This window comes from Littorina saxatilis, linkage group LG17, assembly GCF_037325665.1.
Source record: "Littorina saxatilis isolate snail1 linkage group LG17, US_GU_Lsax_2.0, whole genome shotgun sequence".
Lineage (NCBI taxonomy): Eukaryota > Metazoa > Mollusca > Gastropoda > Littorinimorpha > Littorinidae > Littorina > Littorina saxatilis.
In genome coordinates, this window is record NC_090261.1 from 5,338,730 (window position 1) to 5,361,575 (window position 22,846).

Here is a 22,846-nt window from a genome sequence, read left to right on the forward strand (position 1 = left end):
ATGAGAAAACAAGCTAGTGTGACCTGGAAAGTAGCCAGAATGAGGTCAACGCAAGCTGCCTCGCGACCAATACGATGTATGCGTGACGTCAGCCTTCTCCCAAATAAGGCGATCCCGGGGTCACGTGGTTCCCTCCCGTTCAGGCGAGGTGAGGTAATGGATCTAAGAATAGAGCGGTGATTCACACTGACTCACAGCGTATATATCAGCAAAGTAAAGGGAGGTATTCCCTCAGACGTTCGCACGCTGACTCATCGAGAGAATCTCCTGAAATTCCAGGCTCGGTTCTGGCAGAAAGCAGTGTGCCGTGAGATAGAAACCCAGAGACACACACGCGCAGTGATCACCATTGCCTATTGATACATCCAGCGCCGCTCACCGCTGCTGAAGCCATTGTAGTGGCGAGATTTACTACGAGTTGTAACCCCTGTCGAAGCATGTTCCCTAGCCAGGAGACGACCTACGCTGACTCCAAATACGTGGCCAACATTCTATCCACCATGGCGAGCGGAGATCCAACTACTACTAGCGCGGTAAGTGTTTTGATTCTTTAAAAACATGTGTTTCTTGAAATGTAGTGTAAATTTATCGATGAAACGGTTCGGTAAAGTGAGGACATTGAGTAGAAGTAGACGATCGTCGCAATCGAAATCGTGGCGTCGGCCGCGGCAGTTTCATTGAGTGATAGGGGCGGCGTGTACTGTAGCCAGTCCTTTGTCCCGTAAAGCCACAGCAAAGTTTGAGCTTGTTCTGTATAGTTGTGTAAAGCCTCGTGTACTACAATCTCTGGCAGCCAGTCTGTCTTTCTAAAACCCCTCGTTAAAGTCTCCATCCACCCTCGACAACCCCCTCCTGTAATGATTTTACGTCCCCCCAAGTTTGTGATAGTCACAATGTGTAGTCAGTCACGTCTAGCCGAGTCGGCCGGTTCGCCGGTTGGCGGTAGAGCTCTATGCAAAACGGCCTCCATTGCTGAAACGGGCTCTTCTCGTGCGGCTGTTTGATTGGCTGCTGGTGACACACTCTCTGAAAGCGCGTGGATCGCTCGAGGTCAACTTTTTGTCGGGGCCCCGAAATGTCACCCCTCCTTCTCTCCTCGCCCCCTTCCCTCAGTCTTCCACATTTGGTGAGAGGGATGTAATACTTACTGCATATAGAAGCGCAGGTTGTCACCGCTCGCACGACACTTGCGTGCGAACTGTGCAAGCGAGAGGACACTTGTTACTGGATACCAAGTCTTCCCATTTGTTCTATTTGTTCCTTCTTTTTGGACATTGTCAGTGTTGCGACTGTTGTCTGGATCGATCAACAGTGTCGTGCCGGCAAGTGGTTCTCGGTTTCGTGCATACAAGTTCGCAACTTTCTGGAACTAGAGTGCATTACAGCGAGTGACAGTGCGCGACTGGAATTATTCTCGACAATTTCTTACCAGGAGAAAGTTTCACAGCAGTTTCTAAACTTTTAATTGAATTTCACAACTTTGAAAAAAAAATCAATATTTGAAATACGAATGAATTTATGATTTTTAGCAATTTTCTGTCAAAAACCAGTAGTTCGAACTATGTGAAAAAGAGATAACAAATCAACAGAAAAAAAGATTTCAGACCGTTTTTCCTGCCGTGGTTTTCTTGGAGTATTCTGCACAGCAACACCCAGCCGCCGACGTCTGGACAAAATCGATCCAACAAGTTGTTATGAACCAGACTGTTACGACAGAAAGTCGTTTCTTTTGAGACACCTCATTCTCCACAGTTTGTGACGCGTTATCCCAAAGAACTGGAACCATGATGGATTATAGTTATCACCACCAGTACAACATGTACCCCGAGTATTACACCCCTCAGTACGCGCAGCAATACCCACCGGTCAGTGATTGGACAAATGCCTTTGTTCATTTGCATATCTTCGATTTTTTTAAAAAACCTTTTGATGCAAGTTAAAACTGTCTGTCTTCCTGAGAGAAAGAGCACGAGACTTGCACGTGTTTTAATGTGTTTTCGCTTGACCAAAACGAAAATAGATTTGCAGGGCATTGACACACATTTATTTAAAATAATGTTCTGCTCTTCCCAAACTCATGCAACCGTTCAGAATTAGAGCTATTTAAAAAAGCATCGCTATTGTTGAATGCTTGTAATTACCAGTGAATACTTGAAACTGTGCCAATAATTTGTAATGTTTTCTGCAATCTGTTGTCAGTACACGGGCAATGAATAACTGTACGGCGCGTGCACAGGTGGTTTTGCCTCACGAGCAATGAAATGAAACAGTTGTCGGAGAGGGTCAATTATTCTAGACAAAGCTTGAAAACTGCAGCCAAACAGGCTTGGCTATCACTTTATCTGCGTTGTAACTCTGTGGATCTTCTCGTATTTCGTTTTTCCCCACACAAGCAAACTTTGAACCCCACTTCAAAACCAAAGGCGGAATTTTGTAATTGGTATCGAATGAATTAAATCAGTTTTAGTCATGACCTGCACTTCGCACGTAAATATTTCGCAACATGCTTTTCTATTTGAAGTTTGCAAATAATTGCAGTTTGGTTTGCTCTTTGGTATAAGTTTAACTGGTTTAACTCCCCTGCACTTCAACAGACAGTCAGGCAGAGGAAAATGCACTGCTTCTTTACAAGAAATCACTTACGGCCTACAATGGAGTTTTCAATACCGAATTATTTCGAAGTCAAGAGTTGTCTTCTTGTTTCGGTGTAAAGTAAAACACTACTTGTCTGTTTCCCTCGGCCTAGCCTCCATCATTGAACTTTTAAAAAACAGTTTCAGTTTCATAAACGTCATTACTCATGAATTCCCTCCTTGTGTTTTCAGTACCCCGTTCCTAACTTCCTGACGTCGGGTACCGGCCAGACCCCCACCCTGACCCCCACCACCCTGGCCAGCCTGGAGCAGACGTTCATCGAGCTGCAGTCAGTGCCCCACGACGGCTCCGGGCGCAACGGGGGCTGTGAGCCCCACACCCAGAGCGGCTTCGTCCCGCCCGTGGTGGGCCCGTCCAGCGCCGAGCAGAGTCAAGATTCCTTCTGTTCGGACAATTCGGACTACTGGGAACCCGTGGCCAAGATGGGGAAGGGACCGAATGGAGTGCTGGTCATGGCCGGGGATGCTGGCCAGTCGTCCGCCCCGCAGAGAAAGTACACGAGGAGAAGTCGTAATGAAAAGGTGAGTCGTTTTGACTTGTGGCACTTTTGTTGTGTGTGTGAGAGGCTATACGATGTTGTTATTCTCTTTCTGTCTGTCTGTCTGTCTGTCTGTCTCCCTCCACCTCTCTCTCCCTCTGTGTGTGTCTCTCTCACTACCTCCCCCCACCTCTCTCTCTCTACCTCTCCCTCTCTCTCTCTCTCTCTCTCTCTCTCTCACTACCTCCTCCCCCCTCTATCTCTCTCTCTCTCTCTCTCTCTCTCTCTCTCTCTCTCTCTCTCTCTCTGCATCTAGGTCTCCTCTTTTATTTTTAAAACAATTGAAGTTCCATTCCTCTCTCCAGCTTCCCCCCGTTACCCTCTATTGCCAGATTTAGTAATTTACTAAGTCTAACAACGTGGCATTACTACTATCAGAGCAATGCCGAGAGTTCCACAAGAGAAGCGTAAATGCGCAGTTTAAAAATCAAAGAGAAGACTTGTTTCACAAAGACGCGCCAGAATCTCGACGAAACTCGACTTGTGTTGAAAGAAAGCCCAACACAACACAGATAGATCGTATCCGAATTATTATTCTATCAGTATCAAACATCGTAGGTCCAGCACAACTCCGCTGCTGTGAGATAAAAATCGAATCTTGTGTCATACACATTGCTATCACATCATCGCTAAAATTAATCTGGCGCGTGCCCACGTGCGGTGCTATGAATGCTGATGGTCACATGGATGAAGTAAGAAAGCTCACCCACTCGAGGAAAACACAGAAAACCAGACCAGAGCTGGGCAAAGATCACTTGACTATCGTAGACCCTAAAAAGCTTGTCGCATTTCAAGTCACTTGCTGCAACTGTTAGCGTGGTCTGTCGAAGTTTGTCGAAGTATGGTGTAAAACCCAACAGCCGTATCGCACCCCCACCCCCCCCCCCCCAAAAAAAAAAAAAATGCATCAAGAGCATTCCCTGTCTTCTCGGTTTTACTTTTAGTCACGTTAGTCTCTACCTTTAGTTTTAGTCACAGTAACTGAGTTAGTGGTCAGTTAAATCTTATTTCCAAGTTAATCCTACTCCTTCCCACCAACGGTTCGCCCAGCCTCAGAGTAAACGGTCCGTGCTTATTGACTTAACTGCCGTCTGGTCTGCCCAAAAGCCTGAAAGTATCACAATGAATCTATGATGACGACTCAGTGCCATTTTTTTAAACGAATTACTAAAGGAATAAATGATGAGTGAAGAGGGATTTGGACAAAAGTTCTGCAGACGTTTTTTTTTTAATCAGGACTTTATCGGAGCGTTATAACGTCTGCAGTCACTGCCGGTACATGGGGTGTGAAATATCTTGATATGATAATCAAAATTCACCTCCTCTATTCGGTACAACCGCCTAAGAATGATACAAATTTCTTTCGAAACGTCTGGCGTCCAAAATAGGACGAGGTAACATTTCGTGTGAGCACAAAGAAAATCGCCCAAAGCGAAGTTTCTGTTTCTGTCAGACGTCGTCGAGGAAAAAAATATCTGCCTTCAGCAATCCACGTCAAACCTAATGAGCGGCTGAAGAAAGAAAGGGCTGCCAAAGCGTCAGACTAAAGCTCATTTGAGACCACGTGAAATGTCAATAGCTCCTTTTTTCCTCGCTCGCGTAATTACCAGTCCAATTACCAAAGATCAAACTAATAAATGATGACGCTTCCGATTATCATTTCAGACTAAAAATACTTCTTGCCCTCGCAAATGTCCAACCCATTCATTCACTGAAACGCCTTAGCGATGTATTTCTGGATCAGAGAGCACGCAAGCACATTGTTTGACCAAAATATCACAGTGGTGCGTTATTCGTGGGTCGAATTAAAGCTGTGCCGCAAAACAACCCCAAATGTCAAGACGAAAGCGGAGCACTCTGACGGTGTCCCTTGTCAGAAATCGCCCTTTAAATTCTGGTTTCTCCTTCATTTTTTCCATCTTGATTTATTTTTGCTGACTATTATTACAGTTTAAGTGTGCAATGGTCTATAAGTGTTGGTTTTGTCTGCTTTCAGCTGTCGCCAGAGGAAGACGCGAGAAGAAGTGTGAGGAGAGAGCGCAACAAACTGGCAGCCGCTAAATGCAGACAGAGGCGGGTGGACCACACCAACACTCTTGTGGAGGTAAGCATCCCTCTCCTAATTCACATTATTGAAATCATGGTTAAATTTATAAATGTATGCATGCTGACTGATAAAAAAAAAATCCGTGTTTTTCTCTCGGGAGGGGAGGGGGTGAAGTTAGGGGGGGAGGGGGGGGGGGGTTGGAGTTATACCCGACAAGAAGAAAATAAAACCAAAAAGCCTGACTCAGGATAAAACAAATGTTAAGAATTAGAGGCATTCTAAATTCTATCGGTTTTCAAGATGCACATGTTACGCAGATTAATTGTATCCTGACTCATGTGTCTGAGTGTTGTATAAATTGAACGCTTAAACTAAACTTAGTTGCTTCTCTACATCACTTGATTAGGAAAAGTTAAAGAGCTTTGTACATGAGGATGGGCGGGGGGATTCAGCTTTATGTTATCTCAACTTTGTGTTTTTCTTCAATATTTACACGTGTCCTCCCTGCCTTCAGGCATTAATCACTCTCAAGTGGGAACGCTGTGTATCACATTGTAAACTAGTGTTAAAAGGCGTGTTGAAAATGAAGCTGAATTCAAGTTGTGAAGAGATAATATCACATGTGTCACTGCTGATATGTTGTGAAGCTCCTGGTCCTGTCATGTTTAAGCGGTGGTGAAACAATCCTGGACTTTGCTCTTATTCTAAGGCCACTTTCATTGTGTTTTGCAGGAGACAGAGAAGCTTGAAGAAGAGAGAGGCATCCTGGAGACAGAGATCCAGTCACTGCAGCACGAGAAAGACCAGCTGGAGTTCCTGCTGCAGGCGCACGTGCCGCTGTGTAAAGTTGACTCCCACGGCTTCAAGGTCAAGGCTGAACCACTTGACGCCAGCATGAACGCTGCACGTGCCTGCAGCTCTTCACGCCCGGCCTACACCTCCGCCTCCTGCACCTCCACGGCCTCCGTGTCGTCCCGTCCCAGCAGTCTGGCTCTGCAGGAGCGCGGCAGACACGCTGAGCTGCCTGTGGCGGTGTCCTGCGCCTCCACCGGCATCTCACTGACCACGCCCTCCGCTGGCCTCTTCACCTACACAGGGCTTGACGGCTTGGTGGACGGATCCCCGGGGCTCACCCCTCTGGGGTCCACCGGCATGACCCCCCTCGCTACAGGCCCCCCGGGGCTGGGCTCCACTGGCCTGACCCCTCTGGCTTCCGGACCCGGCGTGTCGTGTGCCAGCCAGGTGCACAGGAATGAGAGTGAGAGTGGATCAGAAGCGGTCAGTTCCCCCACCCTCGTCTCCTTGTAATCCACAGCCCAAGCTCCCCACCCTCGTCTCCTTGTAATCCACAGCCCAAGCTCCCCACCCTCGTCTCCTTGTAATCCACAGCCCAAGCTCGAACACTCGGCATTATATCAGGATGGAGGTGCTCGACGCTGCACTCTTCTTTCCCTCTGTGGAGAATCTGGATCTGAATTTGGTGGACGTACATTTGAAACAAGACAAAGCCTACTAATTAAGAAATGGATCTGATGGACTGAGTTAGAAACGCCAGCTTATCTTTTCTTACAGAAGAATAATGCTGTAACATCATCAGGCTGTGAAGCTGGTTCCGTTCAGAACTGACATTAACACTTCATCACTAAGCTATGATATTCTGGTTGACTTTCTATGGAGAAATAACTTCGGGTACCAACTGTCAAGTTTGCCACAAAACTGTTTCCAATCCAACCAGACAAACACCTGACAACTCCATACCTTTCTGCCTCAGGAGAAGAGAGATGACGCCTTTGAGATTAACGTATAAAGATGACTTGCCTTCAGACAACAACCCTGCAGCACAGTATTGTACTCGATTTTGTATTTGAAGTGTGGTGACACTGCTTGAGAATAACATCGATGAATAAATGTATGCCAGCTCTGCTTGACCTCCTAGACCTTTCTGACAGTTTAAAAAAGAAAGAAGATATTAGCTTTGGAAACACGTCTATAAGAAATACAAATTGCAGGGAAAGTGCAACAAACTTGTCAGTCCACACTAAGTAACCTGCTATTTTTTTTGTATTTTATTACCAATGTTTTCATAAAAAGTATCAACATGCATTCCTTTTAGCGAAAGAAAAAGTGTGGTTCTATTCTAGTCAACATTATAAATCTTTGCGACTGTTACTTAACTCGTTTAATGTGTACTGAAATACTTAAGCCAGACATAAAAAGAAATATCCAGACTATACACTGTCAATATCTTATGTGTTGAGATAGTACTGATGAGTTACATGAGCATTTTATCAATACAAATCTTGCTTTACGAGCCTGCTTCTGTGCTTTTAATAGTTCTACACTTCATGCTTTGTTACACTGAATTATGCAACATTATAGTTTTGAACATGTCTTCGCTAATGCCTTGTAATGTCAACATGCACATTTAAACTATGACGACTTTGAAGTGCATGTCTAGTCAAATATTTTGTGTTCAGGATGTACAATCTGCATTAAGCATCAGATGGTATTGGTAATGTTTTAAAGTTTCAAATCAATTTAAGCACTGAGAAGGTGTTGAGCAACACATTGTAGATTTGAAAATCTGGCAGACATATTTTGGAAAGAAGGAATGCTACTGTGTGCATATTTTGTAAATGAGACTCGTGAATGTTGTAATATTAGATATTGTGTGAATGTCGTGTAGATGTTTTGTAGTTTGAACACATGTTCTGTAGGTATTGTCTTTATTTATTTGTGTCTTGTATTGCTGGGAACTTTTGACACTTTTATTGCCTTGCTATGAAACGCTGATGTTTTTGATGATACATCTTCAGTCTTTTTGTACTGTTTTGTAAAACCTTTTTAAATTCAATGCTTCCAGACCTTATCTACAACTTTTTAAAATAAATTTAATCTTAAACTGAGTATTCATATGTCTGTTTTGGTGTTTGTTTATTGTCTTGTGTGGATTAAATTATGAGTTTTAAAGCTATACCATGCCGAAATCAGCAAACAGTCAAAGCAATCTTCAATGCCGTATGGTAGCACTCAAGTACGTATACCAGACATCTAAAACAAAATAATCACATGTTGTAACTTAAGTTCTACAGACAATGGTTTCTCACTAAGTGGTACATTTTCACCACTGAAGCATTTCCTTTCAATACGGTCACTGCCAGAAAGTCTTAAATTTTAAAGCTAAAAACTTGCACTCTTTACAGTTTCACAAATACATGCACAAAAATGTACACCCAACAATGAAAATACATTTACACGAAAGATGAAAATTCACTATTCATGAAGATAGATACAATTCTAGGTGAACACTGCACACCACAAAACCATAATTTACAGAACAAGATTTTCCGCTTCATTTGCCAAAATAAGTTGCAAAAAAAAGTAAGTGGTTTAAGTCTAAAGCAGGCTGCCTGTTGTGTCTGAAATGTGCTACCTAGTCAGACCGTTGCTGATATTCATGTGCGAATGTTTGATGATTTTCACAATGTAGACATTGTCTTGAATTCGGTCTTCTTAGATGACGTGGACAAGATGATCATTTAAATAGTTTTATAAGCATGCTGAGTAGATGTGTAGCACTCTTAGTTAATAGTCTCTTGGTTTTATTGAAACCTGTCTGAGTGACTTGAAAAAATACACAGATCTTCCTCTATTACACATTTTTAAAACACCGTACAAGCCTTGCAATGTCTGCCTCAGGATTTCTTCTGATTAAAATAGTATCTACTTAACTGCCTTGGATGTCGTTTTTAGTATGTCATTGTTAAATCATGTTTCAAACCCGTAATTTACCTACGCTGATACATCTAGACCAAATAACCTGGACCGCCAACTCGTCACGTGACCCTTCGAGGTTACGACGGTCGACTTTCAGGGGCGCTTAGCGTCCGGTTTGAAAGGCCAGCTATTCGAAGACAGTGAAAAGAAAGCACGCTCCAGTTATTTGTGACAATGGTAGGTGACAATGAACTGGATTTTCCAAAACTCCAAACTAAACTTAACAAAACTCATCGAAAAACATGTTCCATATGTACTTTAGCTGAGTTTATTTTAGCATTTTCAGAACTTACCTCGGGAACTTCGTCCATGTTTACAATCGACACCGGATATGACATCCCCCTGATTTCTGAAAGGCCATGTAAGCGTAGGTTCCTAAATGCGAGAGGCCGCTACCTCGTAATAGAGAGAAATAGCGGAGAGAGAGCTAGTTGGCGGTCCAGGATAAATGGTCCTGGACCATTTATATTTATATGGGTGATAGTAGCAGTGTCATTTTTTCCAGGACATAATTATAATATAATGTCTGCATAAATCAATGACTGATTCACATGACCTGCAGAAGACAGAAATGTAAAATACCACAACATTCTGTGACACAGAGCAGAAGAGTATCACACAAATATGATCAAAAAAACAAACTGTTGTGTTAAATGTTGTCATACTGATAATTATTACGTAAGTACTGAATGATGTAAATATACATTGTACAAAGAAACTACATGTAGCAACAAAGCTAGTGTGTCAGTTTTGGCATGCCATTATATTTTTCTCAGAACAGCATAAAGATAGATATATATTATGTTTTGATGCAAAAGTTCTTCAGTCAGGATTTCATGAAAACACTGTTGGTAAAGAAAGCAGTTTGTTCAGACAAGATACTTCCAATAACACTACTTTAATTTGATGATTAACTCATTTCAAATTCCGCTAAGAAGTAATGCAATAATCAACTACCAGAGTATCTCAACATTTTTGGAAAAATCATTTTTTGGATAATGCACAAGATATTTTCTGACAATACTATTGCATTATTTCTGTTCCTCGTGGCTGCCAAATTCTATGCATGGGGCTGTGTGCACAGCTGAGACATGTGACATTATTTCTCCTACGTGTTATGTTCCATGCTATTTTACATGCTCAAAAGCTCGCTTGGGTTCATGGTCAAATTCCCATACATGTCTCCTGATTTCCATTCATTACTTACAGTTGTTAGCAAAATAACATCCTTATCTAAATATGTTAATGATTTTTAGTTCAGTCATCAGATAATTATGTGAACATAAATTAAGATAGGTAACTTAAACATACTGCCATCAGCTGAACTTGTAGTGCTCTACTGGACATTTTTCTACTCAGAAAACTCCTTTTTTGAAGTGTTTATGTCTCAGGCTAAGAACGTCTTCACGTGTATTCAAGCTTGTTTATGATAACATGCATTTGTACAATCTTCTGGAGGTGTGAATGTTTCACTGTAAGACATAATAATGTTGTCGATTATTGTGTTATGTTCTTATTTTCAAGAAGGTTATATTACAATAGCCAATCACCTGGTTACGGCTATGTCTTGAGACGTGGACACAACAAATACTCGAACTGTTATTGATAATGATAGTTATGTTTTGAGGTGGGTTTTTTAAATATTTTTTTTAAGAACTGCTGTCTTTTGGCCAAAGGCGCCATGGGTTCAGTCGTAATCATGTGTGTATGTATGTTACTGTCAGCATCCTATGTCCAACATGCCGTCATGGCTTGACTTTTCAGTATTTCTGCCCAGCTTAACCGCCAGCTTTGTCGGTTTTACAAACAGGATGCTAAACCAACATCAAGATGAATAGAGCAGAGAATTTCAAATCGGGACATGAACGTGAACTTGCACTTTCGAGATAATATCAAGCTCAAGCGAGATTTGCTTGGTAAGTCATTTTGACTTTTATTGGTGCACTAAAAGATACGACGATAACTGTGTAGGTTCAAGTTCACGTACTGATTAGAAACACTGACCTCAATGTCGCCGCCGCTCTGTACACCTGAATTTAAAGATACACTGACCTCCAAGTGACGTCTTGGAACAGGTTTCCAGTCGGCTACCTTTTATGCAATCTTTTACCAAGATGTAAACCTGTTTATTGGACTCGTTTCTGCATTTTGTGTGTGAAAATACTTCATCAAATATTGTGTCACTTCATGTGCAACAAACTCATCACACCCCAACACCCCGCCCATCCATTTCCCTTTTTATGCCGATGCCCGACCTCAATTCTGCAACTTCCTCCATCCACATTATGCAAAATAACATTGTTCCATCGATATCCACACTGAGTGCAATTGCCATATCATCCCCCCCCCTCTCTCTGTCTCTCTGTCTCTCTCTCTCCCTCTCTCTCTCTCTCTCTCTCTCTCTCTCTCTCTCTCTCTCTCTCTCTCTCTCTCTCTCTCTCTCAGAGCCCCTCCCTCTGAGATCAGAGTCTCTCCCTCCCTTACTCTCTCTTCATTGTTGAAAAGAAAAATTAGTCTTACTTTCCTGCTGCTCTCTTTCCATGCTGGTGTGACGTAAATGAACAAAATTAATGTTAAGTGTCATATATAATACGGCAAATCATAGCTTTGCAGTGTCTATCTGCTTTGTCTTAATAAAGCCTCAACATGTGTGCCGGCTGGTTAGTGCAATTAATTAATCTTTTTTAAAAAGCTTTAACGCGGTCTGATGACATACAGTAATTGGTTTTGTCAATTGCTAATTCAACACTCTGGGCTGGTTTTTTGAAGGTGAGGCAATGACAGTGAATTAATTTATGTGTCTCTGTCATATATCATCCGCCATACTTTAAGTAGTACTGTCACTTATCCGCTATGAAAACATGACTTTTTAAAATGTATTTCTGCACGGTGTTCTTAGATTCATTGGTCAGTATTGTTATTCTGTCATAATCGTTTCAGATTTAACTTATTAGTGTTCTTCACCTAATGTAAGATGGATATAATTATGTATTCCATATTTTTCTTTTTACTGGCTGATTTGTCGAATCATCGTCTGTTTGTAAAACTGGTGCTGTTAGTCTACAAAAAATATTTTCGTTGCTGTTTATGATTGCGACAATGAATGTAGAAATTTAATATGGGCTATATATTTTCCTTCCAGGTTTCGTACATCCACTTCTAGTTGGCTTGCTGCTTATGATATGCTCGTGTTTAGTTTAGTTCCAGATGACTTTGTCGTCTTTTGAAGGGCTTATACATTTTTTTAAACACTTTTTACAATTTTGAATTTGAAATAAATGTTACGATGCTGCTTGAACTGTCCACTTCATGTTGCTGTTTGTTTGTTGGAAATGACTGCTCTCTCTTTCTCTCTCTCTCTCTCTCTCTCTCTCTCTCTCTCTCTCTCTCTCTCTCTCTCTCTCTCTCTCTCTCTCTCTCCGAGTCTCTCTCACACACACACGCACACTGTGACACAGACACACACTCTCACATACACACACACACACACACACACACACACACACACACACACACACACACACTATCTCCTCACGTTGAACAACACAGTGTGAATATCACACTCACAAGGAACGGCAACTATTGATACTATACACGCTCAAAGCACGGAACAGAAGTACATGCCACACAGCTTTAAAGGCGAGATAACCGTGACCGGAAACGGACCAGGAAAAGTACCGGAACAAACCACAGATACCGGAAACTTGCGATAACAGCACGGCCTAACTCTACACACAGCAAGTTCTCACGCATACGATTCTGTGCTGAACACACACTGCCTTACGTTCTTTACTTTCACAGAACTGTATTGATGCTTTGTGCGTCCTTCAAAGCCGATCGAAATCGCACTAGTGGCAAGCGATTTCTAGGAATCAAGTCAGACTGAAAGTGAAATTGACTGTGACGTTACTTTTGTTACCAAACTTAATACTTGTAGTGGGGCTCGTATGTTGCAGACGCACTCATAAATCATTCACATCTTGCAACAAACATCATACTTTGTGGTATTGTTCCTTATAATTATTTAAGGGATTTCAGATACAGAGCCACTTCAGAAATCGTTTTTTTTGTCTTTGATAGGGAATAAAAGGCTGCATTTACAGCAGACGAAATTCGTACCAAAAGCGCTCAGCAGTAAATATTCCCAACTCAGCAAATGTAAAATTCAATGGTTTACCATGCACCAGAAGTTGTCTGCTGATAACACATGCATGACATAAATACTCTTAATGGTATTTTTGTATTCTGGTATTTAATTTGATCGTTTTTAGAATTTTATATATCCGCAGCATGAAAATTCAAGATGGCGGCCTCCGCAACATTGCGTGTTTTGATTTGAGCGAAAACAACGTTTCTGAAGGTAAGTTTTCAAGAATACGCATCCATTCACCAATGTCACATCATTTTACTGTTTAATTCTCCCCTGGGGTCTGTTATTCATCGGGTGAAGCGCTGAAGTGCAGAGTAATCTTGCAATAGCTCATCAGCTGGATTGTGATGCTGATAGATCTAGATCTATCTGTTGTCGTGTTGATTACAAGTAAGGAAATCATGATCGCCACGCTGGTGATTTTAAACAGATTAAACGAACTTTGAATAAAAGGCGAGGAGAAAGAGATTGTTCATGGTATGATAAATGATTAGTCCTGCCTACGTTAAGGATAAGGTGGGGAGGGGTAGAGTCAAAAACTGAGTGAGGGTAGGCCAGATAGTAGGATGACCAGCTGCAGATAAAAACACTCCACTCCCCATGTCTTTACAGTGTTCTTTCAAAGACGGTAGGTAACAGACAAAAGCATACAGTGTATGCTAATCAAATGAGATAAGTGGTTTTGAAAAATGAAGAGGTACCGCTCTTTGAGTTTTACAATTTTGGTTTGTTGCTTGTTTCTCATCCTTTTGCTTATTTTAAGTTGACCGTGCATTGGTGTGAATTTTATTTTTACAGGATATATACAAGAGTTACACCACATGCCGGTTCCTGGGAACAAGCGTTCTGCATTTATTCCGGTGCCACAGAAGGGAGCCGATTTCACTAGTACTACTGCATCAAGGTTTGTTACCTAATACATCTTAACAGTAAGATTTTTTTATTTGTATTAATTGGAACATGTTTGCACATCATTTGTAAGCGACCTCTGTGAATTTGATGGGTTTAACGTACGAACCCTCACTATGGTCAACATTCTGTTAGCGACTGTTTGAAGCGAATAAATGTAGCGGTCAGAAAGATTCCAGAATCAGTTGGGTCACTGGAAACTGTGTTTGTTTGTTTTTTAACCTGAAACAGTAAGAATTATACGAATTCATGAAATACAATTTTCTTTCATTTTGGTCTGTTGTGTGAAGACTTGCTAACCCGGCTTTGACCGACTCTCTGAGATAGTAAACATTATTCAAATACATTCAAATAAAAATGTCACTTTTCATCTTTTGTGTGAAGGGTACCACAGGCTGATTTCCTGCACCATGGATGTAGAGGAGGCCAGACAGTCTGCTTCTCATTCCAGCTGTGTTGCGTTTTTTTCTGCTCGTGAAGTGTATCGCCACATTGCCAAAGCCATTGGCCAAGAGAAGTCACCCTGTCTGCCCATTTTGCATAGCCTTACAGGCTGTGACACTATGTCGTTCTTCAATGGTATTGGGGAATCAGAAGGCTTGGGAAGTATGGCAAGCATTTGAAGACGTCACTCAAACTTTCTTCAGGTTGTCTGCTCCTCTTTGTAAGCTGAGTACCACTGACAGGGCAGCACAAGAGCTTTTTGGTGTACATTTGTAGGACAAAACCAGCAACGTACTGGGTGTAAACAGTGCAAGACGGTACCTCTTCAGTAAAAAGAGCTGCCAAATTGACCATAATCCCCTTACAAGTGAGGTGCTGCTGCAGGACATGAGATTGAGAAGAGCCATCTACCTATTAGACTTCCAAACTCTGTGGGCTGGCAGTTCAAGGCTGGAAAGTGGGAGTCATTCTGGACGAGCTTTCAAGAGGTATCCAGCGTGTGCCGAGAACTCATGAGGTGTGCCTGCAAGAAAAACTGTACAACAAAACGCTGCAAATGCTGCTAAGAAGGACTGCAGAGCACAGCTCTCTGCAAATGTGCTTGCATGCCTGTGAAAACTGTCAGCATCTAAACTGTGCAAAAATATTATTGCACCCATTTTCATACCCCAACTCAAACTTTTATTCCTGTGTCATTTTATTCAAACTGTCTATGCCATTAAAGGCTCGCATCTTCGCTATCTGGCACATTTTTTTTTAACATCATCATTTACGCCGTCAAAATAAGGATACCCTTGACGTGACAAAGAGATGTGACAAAAACTTCGGGTACCTTTTAAAAAGCCGACGACAATTCCTGAGGCACAACTGGGTCACTGTTGTATACGAAGAGAAAGTCAACTTGATTATCCATCCAGAACAGGTTGTTTTATTTCGCCATCTTGCATATTTCTAGTGTTGTGCCATTGTACCTACTGATGTATGTGTCGATCTCACGGATGAGATGTTTATGTGTCAAATTTGAGGGATACCCAAGTCAACCAAAATCCATGTATTTTAGCAATGACCAAGTGGGTTGCGTTGAAACTTTCAGGAATGTGTGTCTACGCACGAGGCGTAGTTCAACCGTTTGAGTACACTTTCAAATCTTCACGAAATAATATTTTAAAAACTGCCACAGGTTTGTTGACTTACATCCCACATATTTTTGACTTCGCATGTATATATGACAGATGGTTGTTTCAAGTACTGCCAAAGTTTCTTTTGAGTATAGACACTTGCCGGAATGTGCTAGTTGTGTAAACACATGAGAACAAACAACGTTTTCGAAATACAGCGATTATGAATTTTAGTCGACTTTTGAGTTGATACATTACATTTTTATCAGTTTTATTTTGGGGGTACCCTTATTTGGGCGGCGGTCAAATAACCCATGTAAAGGCCACCTTTTATCTTAAAAGTGTTCCAGTTAGCCAAGTTGAGTGCCCTCAATAGCATACATTGAATATAACAGCACAGGAATGAATGTTTTCGTTTTGGTATGAAAATTGGTGCAATATATTTATTTTTGCACAGTTTAGGTAATCCACAAATTCTTCAACCCTGCCACCCACACCGTCCAATCATTCTCTGCACCAACAATACATGTATTGTTTTGTTTAAAAATGTGTTTGTGTTACAGCAGTCCCTGCAATGTACGGCCCCCGGCGTGAGCGGACACCTGACATGTACGGACACATTTGCTCGGCACGGAGTGTTTTCCTTCTATATTTGCCCCCCCTTAAACGGACACCTGCAAAACGTGGACGCGGACACTCATTTTCGGTCCCAAAAGCAGGTCATACCTCCAATGTACGGACAGACCATCGTCAAACTTTCACCACAACAAAATCGATAACAGAGCAGTCCGGCTCTTGGTACAAAGATCACAGCCGCAATGGTGTGATGACAGTCACTGATAACTTGAGTGCACGTGTACCCATCGTGTGTCTGTGTGTAACCTCTTTCATTGACAAGATACTCTTGTTTCCCCTCAGCCTTGACCAGTGAGTCGGTTGCCTAATCTATGAACCCTTCAGTTGTCTTGCTTTGTCAAAAGTTACGACACAGTCAACTGGTTTTGCTCTGAGTGAACAGTGCAGCTGGTCTCTCTGCCCACAGCCCCCAACAGTACATGGCTGGAGGGAGTGAGAGAGAGAAAGGCAGGGGGGGGTGGAGGGTTAGCTGGCTAAACTCTGTGGGGTGTCGATGTCCGGTGTCACCGCATGTCAGCAGGAAGAGCATTGGAGAGAAATAGAGAGGTGTACTCTTCCACACAATTTCCAAGCATCAGTTGTCACGGCTTGGGGTAGGCATTAGTGAGGGAGAGTGGGAGCTGTGTTATGTACAGTGTATTTCCGACTGAAGAGTGAAAAGTCACTGCCATGCCACATGATCGGCATGCAGTCAATAAAGCCAGACAAGAAACAAATAAATTACTTGATTATGACATGCAGCTCTATCTGCTGCTATTTATTCAAACTGGTTTTCAAGCTTATTCTTGCAAAGCATCTGCACACGCTCCTCTGTGCTGTGTTTGTGTGGCTGCTTTCGTATGTCAGAGCATGGTGAGTGTGTTCACTGCCTTGAGGATTTATTTTATCTCTTCTTTTCAACACTTTTCTTACAAATCATTTTTACAGAACGAAGTTTAAAGAAGTATTAGGAGTTTATTGTTATTGTTTAGTAGCCACAAGAAGTGATTAGCATAGACTCAATCCTGTTGTTTGTGTGTCTCTGTGTGCCCCGAAGTGTATGGGGGAGGGGGTGGTGTGGTCACCCCTCCCGTGACCGGACACCTGCAATGTACGGACAGTTTTGCTATGGCCCAAGGGTGTCCGTTCATGAGAGGGACTGCTGTAGTTTCTATTGCAAGAGAATGTCTTGTAGCATCAAAAATGCCTAAATACCCTTTTTATTGGCGGCCATTTTGAAAATTGTAAAAAAACTACTGATTTCTTGATTTTTTCACGGTGGCTCTGTATCAGGTTTTGTTAAGCAAAAGCAAATGTCCATTTACGCCAAATTTGCTGTTAATCACATGAAGTGAAATATGCCTAACATACCCAACCGTTTACACTGGCGGCCATTTTGAAAAATTGTTTAAAAACTACCCATTTTTTTTATTTTTCGCGATGGCTCTGTATCAGGTTTTGTTAAGCACATAAAACTCTTCATATTTGCTTAATTTGGTGTTTGTTGCATGATTTGAATGATTTTGCAACATAGGAGCCCCACTATTGAGGAGGGGGGGGGGGGGGACGCAGTATAAGGTGTGTGACAAATGTGTGTGTGGTGTGTGTGGTGTGGTGTGGTGTGGTGTGGTGTGGTGTGTGTGTGCGTGTGTGTGTTAGAGTGTTTGTGTTTGTGTGTGTGTGTGCCGGTGTGTGTGTGTGCCGGTGTGTGTGTGTGTGTGTGTGTGTGTGTATGTGCGTGCGTGCGTGCGTGCGTGCGTGCGTGTGTGTGTGTGTGGTGTGTGTGGTGGGACCAGCTGCAGCAATGCAGTGCATTTGTTACTGTAAGAAAGAAACTTTAAAAGGTACACTTGGTAACATAGGTACTGGTTAGATCAACCTGTCTTTTAAAATGAAATAAATATATATAATACTAGAGGAATACCCGGCATCGCCGGGGTGAATCGCGAGACAAAGACAGACAGCGTGGCGGTTCACCACAATCACCTTTGAAGGCGAAGTCCTCTCAAACGGGATTGAGAATTTTAGAGCTGATTTCTAAGCCCTATATTATCTGTTATGGTTTCTCAAATGCCAGAACATACAGACAGACAAAAGCCGCCAGACCCCATCACAAACAGAACTCTACAATCCACAGGTGTTGCCTCCACACACACACACACACACACACACACACACACACACACACACACACACACACACACACACACACACACACACACAGAAGCCGTATATATCTATCTATATATATATATAAATATATAGGGATAGATGACAGTGGATTTTTCGATAAATAGATTCGACCTTTGCACTTTTACAGTGAGGACAACTTACGGGTACATGCAAGGAAAGCCCACAACTTCTAAGGCGAACAACTCTGCAGAGTCTGTTGTGAAGGGCGACGGTAGTCTCCCTGTCACACTCGACCCCCTTTGAATGAACTTTGTCCCCAAAGTTCCGAACCATGGACCCGCCAAGCTTAGGTCCCTCCCAGGTGGAATGGGAACAGCACGAAAATGATTCAGTGGCCTGAACATTTCATGTCGAGTCCCATCGCTGTCGACGACGCCAAATGTAACCGAGTGCCGAAACACCACAATCACCTTTGGCTTTGAAGGCGAAGTCCACTCAAACGGGATTGAGAATAACTGTTATGGCTTCTCGAAGGAAGGCCTGAACATAGAAACACACCAAAGCCGCCAGACCACATCACAAACAGAACTCTACAATCCACAGGTGTTGCCCACACACACACACACACAAACACACACACACACACACACACACAGAGAAGCCGTATATATATGTATATCTATATCTATCAATATATAGAGATAGATGACAGTGTAGTTTTCGCGTGGCTATAAATTGATTCGACCTTTTCACTTTTACAGTAAGGACAACTTAGGGGTGCAATGAAAGCGTTCTGGACAGTGCAGTGACATTATAAAAATAGTAACGTAGTAACGGGAATATAGATTGACGCCACACGAAGAAAGGGAGATAAACGCTGAAAACACTGGAGAAGATAAGGAAGAGTTACTGGGAATGGATCCAGAGAAAAACCAAAATCGGTTCAACGCTGCGCGCTGAGAGCACGTGCTGAAATATCTCATCGAGCAGGTTGTGTCCGGGGTCTACCTGAATATGCCCACCAAATTTGAAACAGATCCATCGAGAACCTTGGGCGTGCATCGCGGACACACACACACACACACACACACACACACACACATGTTTGGACTGCTCTCATAGTGAGGACTTGCTAATACACACACGGATAGTGCACTTGCACTACAACGGCACTGGATGCAGTGCCTTTCTAGTGCACTTGCACTACAACGGCACTGGGTGCAGTACCCGCTCCGGCATCGAAGAATTTTCACTAAAAAAGGCACAAACTTTGACCTATTTCGTCGCCTATAGAGGACGGAAAGAATCTCATTTTGAACATGGTTTTGACATTCTTTCCGTCAAAAAAGTCAACTTAACGGGAAAAAGGCACAAAATTTGACCTATTTCGTCGCCTATAGAGGACGGAAAGAATGTCATTTTGAACATGGTTATGACATTCTTTCCGTCAAAAAAGTCAACTTACTGTAAGACCTCAGACCGTGTGAGGACTTATGTAGGACCTCAGTTTGTAGGTGTGAAGACCACCTAAGACCTCACTATGAGAGCAGTTCAAACGCACACACACACACACACACACACACACACACACACACACACACACACACACACACACACACACACACACAGACACAAGTCGTATATATATATACTAGATGAATACCCGCTTCGCTGGGTACGGCTGTGCCGGGAAGAAGTCGAGCCGAATACCCGGCTGCGCCGGGGACCCGGCTATGCCGGGTGTAAGCCGGCGCACCGCACGGAGGAAGGGAGATAAATGCGGCTGAAAACACTGGAGAAGATAAGGAAGAGTTACTGGGAATGGATCCAGAGAAAAACCAAAATCGGTTCAGCGCTGCGCGCTGAGAGCACGTGTTGAAATATCTCATCGATGAGGTTGTGTCCGGGGTGTAGCTGAATACGGTCTCCAAATTTAAAAAAGATCCACCGAGAACTTTGGCCGTGCATCGCGGACACACACACACACACACACACACACACACACACACACACACACACACACACACACACACACACACACACACACACAGACACAAGTCGTATATATATATATACTAGATGAATACCCGCTTCGCCGGGTACGGCTGCGCCGGGAAGAAGTCGAGCTGAATACCCGGCTGCGCCGGGGACCCGGCTATGCCGGGTGTACGCCGGCTTTGCCGGCGCACCGCACGGAGGAAGGGAGATAACCGCGGCTGAAAACACTGGAGAAGATAAGGAAGAGTTACTGGGAATGGATCCAGAGAAAAACCAAAATCGGTTCAGCGCTGCGCGCTGAGAGCACGTGTTGAAATATCTCATCGATGAGGTTGTGTCCGGGGTGTAGCTGAATACGGTCTCCAAATTTGAAAAAGATCCACCGAGAACTTTGGCTTGGCATCGCGGACACACACACACACAGACAGACACAAGTCGTATATATAGATAAAACATCAGAAATTGTGAAAGAAACAATTGAAAGTCAGCAGAGACTTTCTTCCGAGATTTGTTAAAATCTCTTAGCAGAGAGAGAGAGAAAAAAGTATCCCTTCACAGACAGCCTATTGGGAGCATCAGACCCTCCTCAAGGGGGACCGAGATTTACAATGCAAAGTCCCTTGGTGGGGGACGTATCACAAGGAAATCTAGTCCTGAGGAGGACCAATGTTTTAGTACCCAGACCAGACACGTGTATGTATAATAACTTGAAATAAACTATTTTGTATTAGCGTTTTATTTGCACCGTAGACACACCAATTGTCAAACTGGAGGACGATGGCAACTCATCCAAAGCTCTAAGGAACTCCGTGCCGCACTGAGTGTGTTCTGTGCTTCAACGTAACACTGAACCAGACTTGTGGGGGACAACAGAAATAATGAAAACCAGATGTTTTGTTGTTAACTTATTTGGTTTTTGTTTGTTTTCTCGGCTTTCGTTGTTTCAATTGTCTAGGTTATGCTGCAAGATCACAGTCCAAGGAAACAATATTGGCACTGATGGGGCAAAAATTAGACCTTATTAAAAACTTGTGACAACATTGTAAAAATTGTGACGTCTTAGCATGGTCCATACTGAAAACTTGAAAGTAAACACTGAACGTTTAAGAGCCAAAGTTTAAAGTTTAAGTTTTAACAGGAAAAACCAGGACTCGAAACTGAAAAACAACTCACTTTAAAAAGGAAGAAACAATATTGTGACCCTCCACCACGAAATGAGTCGCATGTCACCTCGCTCGGTTCTGCGCTAGGCTTAATAAAAGTCCGGGGAGTGTCTGGTAACAGTGTGAGGGTCACCTTAGTCACAGTCTTATAACTCAAACAGTTTTCGCTCTTTTCTAAAACGGTTTTCACCACTGGATAGAGCATAAAAAAACTCTTTAGAAAAATGTAAAAATATGAAAATCATGCAAAGGTGACATGCGACTCATTCCGTTGTGGAGGGTCACATATTATTATGAATAATGAAAGGAAAAGAACAAACAGTGAAGAAGAAAACAACACAATATCCATAAAGGCCCACCCATTTATGAAGGCTTTACATCCATTTTAAGGTCAAAGGGTGATCAAACCAAGTTTGTTGTGGAAATACACTTAGCTTTTGTTTGTTTAGCATTAGAACATAAAATAGCAAAAGCACGGGCTGAACCTGGTTTTTTGCGTCGACAAAAACGAAATCAGAAAGAATGTAATTGCACATTTGGATTGGATTATAATCGAGCATTCGCCGCGAGAATTTAAGTGAGTTTTGAATTTATGCTTTGTATAACTTTGAGGAATAATGCTAACCTCTGCAAACCTTTGAGCTACGCGTGACATGAACTTTGCTTTTCTTGCCTTCACCGGAATGTGTCAGCAATTAAGGAATATTTTAGGACGAAACTAATTTAGAGATTTACAGACGGACGGGCGGTACTTCAAAATCTCCCGAATGCTTGTGCTTTCAAATCTCTTAATCCAGAAGAAAAGGGATAAAGGGTTATTTTGGATGTGTCGACTGGCGAGGAATGTCTGCATAATGTGATTCAAAGTGAACAAAGCGAAAAAAAACACTAAACTGATTACTATGTGAAAATTAAACTATTCTCGGCATGAAGATTAGTACTTTTATTTTCTTCGAACTTGATTTCCTGAAGAAATGTTGTTTCTAAACGCTTCCCGTCCCGCAGGGATAGAATCAGGAACTAGTGCATAGCTTGATGTGTTAAACTGGTTCATTACAAGCAGTCAAAGTACATGCTTCGCGTAACATGGAAACGAAAGGGTCAAACGTGGGTTTTTAATACAAAGACATTATTTTAAAAGACAGCAACTGTCAGATGTGCCTTTTTCGCCTCTTTGCATCATTCTCTGATTGCATGGAGTGTCACCGAAAGAAATGATGAGAATACAGTAAACTTGTCCCCGTTTAACATACGTACGTACATCACAACCACTATATAAAATGATTAAAAATGCATGTC

At 42.5% G+C, this 22,846-nt stretch overlaps 1 protein-coding gene across 2 annotated transcripts; it reads left to right on the forward strand.

Moving 5' to 3' along the window:
• Positions 1-211: 211 nt before the first annotated feature.
• Positions 212-12,320, forward strand: LOC138951771 (fos-related antigen 2-like). Of its 2 annotated transcripts, none has more exons than XM_070323319.1 (4): positions 212-533; positions 2,826-3,176; positions 5,190-5,297; positions 5,973-12,320. In XM_070323319.1, the coding sequence occupies exons 1-4, from the start codon at positions 438-440 to the stop codon at positions 6,546-6,548; spliced, it is 1,131 nt and encodes a 376-aa protein (XP_070179420.1). In that variant the 5' UTR covers positions 212-437; the 3' UTR covers positions 6,549-12,320. The 2 variants fall into 2 exon arrangements, with proteins under 2 accessions (XP_070179420.1, XP_070179421.1); XM_070323320.1 differs by lacking the exon at positions 212-533 and adding an exon at positions 1,173-1,865.
• Positions 12,321-22,846: the final 10,526 nt, after the last annotated feature.